This window comes from Fukomys damarensis, unplaced genomic scaffold, assembly GCF_012274545.1.
Source record: "Fukomys damarensis isolate Sample0158 unplaced genomic scaffold, DMR_v1.0_HiC HiC_scaffold_37, whole genome shotgun sequence".
NCBI lineage: Eukaryota > Metazoa > Chordata > Mammalia > Rodentia > Bathyergidae > Fukomys > Fukomys damarensis.
Window position 1 is genome coordinate 3,201,947 of NW_022900949.1, and position 7,958 is coordinate 3,209,904.

General features: G+C 58.5%; 1 protein-coding gene across 1 annotated transcript in view; it reads left to right on the plus strand.

Moving 5' to 3' along the window:
- Positions 1-7,958, plus strand: part of Evi5l (ecotropic viral integration site 5 like) — a 17,686-nt gene that overhangs the window by 7,715 nt on the left and 2,013 nt on the right. Inside the window, exons 9-13 of the mRNA XM_033759417.1 lie at positions 4,293-4,346; positions 5,157-5,189; positions 6,135-6,275; positions 7,146-7,274; positions 7,805-7,945. Of these exons, the coding sequence (XP_033615308.1) occupies positions 4,293-4,346; positions 5,157-5,189; positions 6,135-6,275; positions 7,146-7,274; positions 7,805-7,945 (498 nt within the window). The remainder of the gene's footprint in view (positions 1-4,292; positions 4,347-5,156; positions 5,190-6,134; positions 6,276-7,145; positions 7,275-7,804; positions 7,946-7,958) is intronic.

Genomic DNA, 7,958 nt, shown 5'->3' on the forward strand with positions numbered 1-7,958 from the left:
GCCGGCCCCTTCTCGGGCCCTGCGACGCATCAGTAAACAAGACAGTCGGAGTCCTGCCCTCGCAGGTCCCACTTAATAAACCACTAAAATAGCGCGGTCTCTGCAGGGTGCTCTGGGTGCAGGCGTGCAGGTGCGGGGGAGACCAGGTCCAGGGAGGCAAAAGCAGAAAGCCCAGGCAGGGGGACCGGAGAACCACCGCCCTGAGGTCTGGTGGCAGGGGGAGTGGTGAGAGGAAGGCAGGCAGGCACCAGGTGCCAGCTGTGGACACCCACACCGGGCCCTGCTTACCCTGCTGTCCCAGCCCTGCCAAGGTCAAAGTTCTCCGAGCCCGAGTTCCCCTGTCTCGCCTTCCCTATATTTCACCCTTCTACGCCATTTTTGGTAGTCATTCAACAGGCGCATATTTATTGATTTGGGCTTTTTTTGAGACAGGGCCTATGTAGTTCAGGCTGGCCTTGAACTCCTGTTTCTCCTGCCTCTGCCTCTCCAGTGCTAGGATTATAGGTGGGCACCACTATGCCCGGCGACAAGCATTCATTGAGTCCTTTCTTGTGCCAAGGTGGCAGCTAAGAATGAGGGTCCTCTGGCCCAGTGCAGGGGACCGACGGGGACAGAAACCACCACACAAACTGGCTATGTCCTCTTCAGCCCTGAGTCACACAGGTGGTTTCAGCTGCTGTCTGACAGACTAGGGTTCACCAGGATCACCTGTGACCCCGGCAAGTGAACTCACCTCTCTGAGCCTCAGTGCCCCTGTCTGCAAAATGGGGGTAGTTGCTGTGCTGTTCTGATTCTCCTCACCACCGCTGTCATCACTGTCACTGTCCCCACCTGTGGGAAGGCAGGGGCAGAGCCTGGATCAGAATCCAGGTCACCTCTACCCATACCTGAGGAGGAGCCCAGGTGTCGTCCAGGCCCCATATAGGGTGTCCAGAAATCGTTTGGTATCCTGTGTCTGTTTGTTTGTTTGTTTTTTCCCCTTGGTACCAGGGATCAACTTTTTGGGGTATTTGTTCGGGGGGCGGGTTGAGGCACAGTCTCACTATGTAGTTGAGACTGACCTGGAACTCACTAAATAGCCCAGGCTGGTCTCGCACTCACAGCGATCCTTCTGCCTCATCCTCCTGAGTTCTGGGATGACAGGTGTGCACCACCACGCCTGGCTGGTCCTGGGGTTTTGAGCACCCCTCTTTCTTAGGAATAGCAGCTGGTCCAAACAGGTGTGTTTATCTTGATTCTATATAGACAAAGATGGGCTCCCATCTGGCACTGTGAGGGCCCAGCACAGGCATGGACACAGCAGAACTAGGCCGCAGACGAGGAACTCGAGGGCCCCGTGGGCCTCATGGCCGGACAGATGCCCCGCACACGGCCCTGCCGATTGTCCTCCCACTATTGGCCTGCTTAACAGTGTACCAGAGATCTGAATCAGGCCGGTGTGGCGTGAGGACAGAATGCGGAGTCTAACCTAAGAGTTCACAAGAGGAGGGGCAAGGCCAGGCCAGGCAGGGCCGGATGGGAGAGCGGTGGCGGGGGGGCAAGTGTGCGGGCCCATGGCGCCTTCTCCGCGGGAGGAGCCACCGGAGCAGGGCATACTCAGCCTGCACCGACGGGGTGGTTTCTGTAGCTCTGGCCTGCAGGTGCCATCTCCTGTGGTGGCCCAGGATTGGCCCTGGGGTGATTTCAGGGAGACGAAGGAGCTGCCCAGGGTCGGGGCTCTGGGCTGGTTCTCGGTTCATGAAGGGCAAGTGCTGCTGTCAGCGTTTGGCTCTCCGGATCTGGCGAGGCCAGAACTGCAGCACAGCACAGAGGACCCGCGGGGGCCAGGGTTCAGCTTGGTGCTACCGCCACCTGCCTCGCCAGCGCAAGGTCCTAAATTCAATCCCTCATACCCAAAAAAGAAAAAAGGACAGACAGACAGACATTCCTCATTTAATGACCAAGTCCTGTCCCTGCGATGCGGTGACTAAATGAGGAATTGTGGAGAGGGTGTACGAAACAACATTCTGAAGAAAGAAATGGCTAGAGAAAACTCCCAGCTTGACGGTGTTGCTTTTATTTGAGTAACTCTTAACCTGCAGTACTGTAATGTATAACAGGAAAATCAGCACAAATTACAGTACTGTATAATACAAGGTATACTGGGGCCAGGGACATAGCTCAGTGGCACCGCGTGTCCCTGGCAAGCACAAGGTCCTGAGTTCGATCCCCAGTACTGGGGGTGGGGGCAGGAGTCAAAAGGTCATAAAATAAGGTATACTGTACCCAAAAAGGACACTGAAACTATAAACAAGATGTACATAGCGGACAGGAAAAAAAAGAGAGACATGTGGAAAGTCCAAGCAGCCTGTCATAAGCCCCAACAGCGTGTCTTAGTCATAATCCGAATAGTCATTAAAAAGGTAGGTCGTTAAATGAGCAATCCCTGTACAGAGAAAAAAATTAAACCCATGATTAGTGTAGAGCCTCATGCTGTTCTTGCTCTCGTTCTCCTTTTGAAAGCCTGCAGCGTGTCTTAGTCATAATCCGAATAGTCATTAAAAAGGTAGGTCGTTAAATGAGCAATCCCTGTACAGAGAAAAAAATTAAACCCATGATTAGTGTAGAGCCTCATGCTGTTCTTGCTCTCGTTCTCCTTTTGGGGTGAGCAGGAAAGAGAGGACTTCCTGGCCGGGCCTGTCCAAGTCCTCCAAGGATAGTTCTGCTTGATGCCTCAATGGGTTGGGGCCAGAGAGGGCAGAGCAACCTAGGGGTCAGAGGTCAGGGGTCAGGGGTTCCTATCCATGCTGGAAGCTCTGACCTAAACAGCTCTGACCTCTCCATGCTGGAAGCCTGGGGCAAGGCCCTGCCCCACGCTGACTCAGTTTCCCCCCCATGATGTCAGTCAGCGGCCATCATGATTTGCTGGCTACAGCTGCTTCAGGAAATATTTCACCAATTCTCCCCCACAAGCAACAGGGGAAATGTTCTGTGTGACCCACAGTGAGGCGACCCTCACCTGCTGCTCCAGACTGTTTCTCCATTGCCAGGGTCAGGAGACACTAGGTCCCACGTGTAGGTCAACGTCACCTGCTTTCCCCACACTGCAAACACCCACCCCGCATCCCTGAGCTCGGAAAAGAAGGCGAAGGCAGAGAAGGCCCCGCAGAGTCACAGGCGCGTAGCTGTGCGGAGGAGGAAGCCCAAGTCTGAGAGCAGTTGGTTCGGGAGACTCACCCAGGGCTGGGAGCAGAGCGAGGAGGGGCCCAGCAGCTTCCTGTAGGACACAGCGGCCTCTGCCCCTGCCACACCAAGCGCAGGCTAGAAGCCGACTTCTGCGGAGGGTGCAGCTGTGCACGCGCGCACACACACTCACGTGTGCATCCGCAAAAGCCCTCAGTGCTGTTTCTAGATGTTTTGTTTGGTTATTGCTTTGCTTTGATTTTCATGGTCCTGGCAGTCGCACTCTTTGCACTGAGCTCTGCCCTCCACAGCCCTTTTTGGCTTTTTTTTTTTTTTTGAGACTGACCTGGAACTCACTATGTAGTCCAGGCTGGTCTCAAACTCACAGTGATCCTCCTGCCTCAGCCTCCCCAGTGATGGGGCTTTTTTCTTAATTATTATGATTTTTGAGACAGGGTCCAGCTAAGTGGCTCAGGCTGGCCTGTGACTTGAGATCCTCCTGCCTCAGCCTCCCAAAGTGCTGAGATTCCAGGTGTACACCACTATGCCCAGCAGTGAGGTTTTAAGTTTTAAATTTTTTATGTTTTATTAGCACATGTTTATAGTACATAATGATCACACTCCCTGTGAGGAATTGATATATGTACATAATAGCAAGGCTTAATTTTGTTTAATCTCTTCCTCCCTGTTCCCTCCATTTCTTGGTTCCCATCCTTTTGCAAAAGATCTGTCTCCCTTTTCTTGTTACCTACTTTATTTTGCTCTTCCTTTATAATTTAGGTTTCTAAGAGAAACTGTGTAACATTTAAGCCGGCATGTCTTGTTTATTTCACTTAATAGTATGGTCTCGAGGTGCATCCATTTTCCTACAAATGATTCAGACTTATCCTTCTTTATGGCAGCATAGTAGTCCAATTTTCACTCACTAAGGGTGACCATGAACAGGAATGGGCCATGTCTTCTGAAATCACTCCTCCAGAACAAAAGACCTGGGCTCCATCCTGCCCAGCCCTAGCCTAGCCTGGACTAGCCATTCAGGGGAACTGCCTGGACCTCGGTGGTCAGTACATGATGGGTATGTGCGTGGGGGAGTGGAGGGTGGACTCTGACGCGTCTCCCTTCTCCCGTAGAGGCTCCGGACTGAGAACCGGCTCCTGAAGCAGCGGATTGAGACCCTGGAGAAGGTGAGCAGGGTGGACACCAGCTGGGGACCCCGAGTCCCACAGGTCTCTCTTGCAGGGCCCAGCAGCTGTCAGGCCCACACCCGGGCTCCATCCTGAACCAGTGGGCTCCGAGAAGCACAGAGACCCCACTGAGATTCAGGGTGTCCCGTCTTTGGGGGTTCTTGGTAGACTTCCCTGCCCCTCCGGACCCTAGCTGACAATGTGACTGGCTTTGGAGCTGAGCTTGGACTCTGGACTGCAGACACGGCGATCCCGGGCCCCACACTGTTAAAGGGGGTGGGGTTGGTGGCTCCCCCAGACCCACGTCTCCCACTTCCTGCTCCTCCCACTGACCACAGGAAGTGGGTGGGTCACGGAAAGACTTTATTGCTCTTGTCCCCAAACCTCGATTCTTGCTCCCCCTTAAAAGGTATTCCCCCTCCCAGACCTCTCCAGACAGCTCCTCTTCACAATGAGGCTGATACAGCCCAGCGTGGTGGTAGCCTGCCTGGGCTACATAGCGAGACCCTGTCTCACAAAGAAAAAAAAATGAGGCCGTCATTTCCAGAGCTGAGATTTCCCAGCCGGCCACCCAACCTCCCTGCAAACCCCTCTCCAGGACGGAGCTGGCTCTGGCTTTGGTCTTCCTCCGGGTCCTCTCCTGCTGGTTCTCTGGTCTTCACTCCTCTCTCCCCTGCTTCTAGAGATAGTCCACTGCGTTAGTGACAAGTGGTTCTTGTCTGTCTCTCCCCTCTCCTGTCCCCGCACCTTCCGCTCTGCCTCCTCCCCCTGTCGCTGGGAACCCCCTTCGCCCGCCCGCCCGCCGGGTAGGAGAGCGCTGCTCTGGCTGATAGGTTAATCCAGGTACTGTAGCTTTTCGTCTCCTCTCCAGTTTCCTTCCCTCCTGGCCCCTTCCCCATTCCCTGCACACGACAGCCAGTAACCGCCTCTTCCCTGGCCACTGCCACTGTGGGGGTGAAGAGGGGCAGGCCCAGCATTGTGCATGGGGGCCACTTCCGCTTCTCCCAGGGAGGTGCAGGCTTTCCTGGGAGGGGCGTGTGACATGGAGAGAAACGCGGCGAGCATGAACTTACCGGTGGGGTACAGAGAGCCCAGGAGGGCTCCGGACCCCCAGTATCAGCTTTAGAGCCCCGTGTGTGCACGGCCCCGCGCTCGGACCTTCGCGTACACACGTGCTCCCTCTGGCCCCCCAAGCTCCTCCTTTCTGCTGTCACTGCAAGCGCGCCACCTTCTCTCACCTGCTTCTGTGCTGCTTCGTCTTGAATGGCTGCATCTAAACGCTTCCGTGCCCTGCTGGCTCCCAGCCTGGAATGGGGGCCCCAAAGTGCATGGGGGGAGGGGATCTCGGTGTCCCGCGGGTGGAGGCCCCCAGGGAGATCTGTAGCCCCCACCCAGCCTCGGGAAGAGCTGCCAGGACTCTTGGCTGCCCCAGAAACCCACCGTCACCTCGAGAGCCTGACAGGAAGGGGACAGGCGGCCTCTGCAGGGTCCTTGCCCTGGGGCAGAGGCCGAGGGCCAGAATGAGGGAGGGAAAAGAGCTGTCAGCAGCCCTAGCTGGGGGCCCATTCCCGCCTTCGAGCCTGACAGATGGGGGGTGTCGCTTCCTGCCTGTCCCCGCCAGCTACACCCCACACCCCTGGCGGGCGCCCATTCCAGGCTCCAAGTGCACGAGGCCGCGCCCTCTCACCTCCCTCCTTTCCCACCCTCTCTGGGCCCGAGGCAGAGCCTGGGATAGAACCGAAGGTCACGGTCACGGTCCCACCCCGATCCCATCCCGGCTGTGCTCAGGGCCAGGTGACAAGGGCGCAGGAGGCGGAGGAGAACTACGTCATCAAGCGGGAGCTGGCCGTGGTGCGGCAGCAGTGCAGCTCGGCCACCGAAGACCTGCAGAAGGCACAGAGCACCATCCGCCAGCTGCAGGAGCAGCAGGTAGTACCAAGCGAGTGGGCGGGGCCTCCCTTGGGCCCCGCCCCGTCACGCCCCTTCCCCCCTGCGGCCTTCAGGGCTGGAGGACCCCTGCCTCAGCCTCCAGAAGTTTGCGCGATGCCCTCCCCGCAGTGAGCGGCCCGAGGTCCATTTCCACTCAGGCCGTGGGACAGCTGCCCTATATCCACAGCCCCCAGCACAGAGGCCCCTGAGAACCAGAGAGGCCCTGAGCTCCGGCTTGGGGAGAATGAAGAGATGGGCAAGGCGCAAGGCCTAGAAGGCCGAGTCCAGCTGGGGCGCTGCCCCCATACCCAGATGGTGCCCATCTGGGCCAGGGAGCAGGCATCCAGAGCGCCCCAGTGGCCCTGGGCGTGGACAGGAGGCCCTCACTGAGTAAAGGAGTTGCCTGCTAAGATGCGGTTGGGGGCCTCCCCAGGGTCTGCCCTGCCCAGCCACCAGTGCAGCGGGAAGGACCACGGCTCCCATCCCAGAGGCCCAGGGACAGCTAAGCCTCCCAGAGTAAGCTCTGTCCCCACCCTTTCTGATTTGAAATGGGGCAGGAGGGGGACAGCAGAGCAGGCAAGTACAGAGACCAGAGCTGAATCCCCAGCCCCGCCCTGGCCATGCCCACCCTGCTGCCAGGGATCCTGAGGAACCGCACTGTGACTGGTCCCTCAGAGGGCCTCCGAGGTCACGGAACGTCCCCTCCGCAGCACTGCTAGGAAAATGGCCTGGCTGGCTGGGCTGCGCCATGACAGGTCGGTCCAGGATGCACAGGCCTGCCTCCCTCTCCCAGCTTGGAGGCTCTGTGGAGGGGCCGAGGCCTGGGCCAGCCACTGCCCAAGGCCCCACCCGGCCCTCTGCCTTCCCCAGGGGAACCCACGCCTCACTGAAGACTTCGTGACCCGCCTGGAGACGGAGCTGGAGCAGTCCCGGCTTCGGGAGACAGAGACGCTGGGGGCCCTGCGGGAGATGCAGGACAAGGTTCTGGAAATGGAGAAGGTGAAGCTGGGTGGGCGCCACAGGAGCGGCGTCGGGGTGCTCGGTAACTCTGGGAGGTGCACCCTACCCCACCCACTCAGCTCCCCGGGAGAAAGTGCCCGCACCTGCTGCTCTTGCACCCAGAGCTGGGCCTCCCTCCTGCCGCCACCACAAGGGATGAAATGTGCGCCCCACAGGTCCTGCTGCCCACCTCCCATGCCTGGACCCAAACAAGGGTCGGTAAGAGGCTGGTCAAGGGGCTGCTGGGGACAAATCCCACGCTGAGCCCTGGGACGGCAGGACCTTAGCCTGGGTGTCCCCGCCTGGCCTGGCCTGGCCGGGGCTGCAGGGAGCTCAGCGTGCGGCCACCCGTGCACTCAAGTCCCTCTAGCACAGACGCCGAGTCTGGCGCAGGCCCAGGGCGAGGGCGATGGGTCTTGGGCTGCGATCTGTCCCCAGAGGACAGGGAGCTGGGGGTGGGTACTGGTCCCGCAGATGCAGCCGAGCGGCCCAGCAGCTCTGGCGCCCTGACCTCTCTCTCCCCGCCTTAGAGGAACAGCTCGCTGCCCGACGAGAACAACGTGGCGCGGCTGCAGGAGGAGCTAAAGGCGCTCAAGGTGCGGGAGGGCGAGGCTGTGGCGTCGGCCCGGGAGCTGAAACTGCAGCTGCAGGAGCTGTCGGACGCCTGGCAGGTGAGGGCGCTGG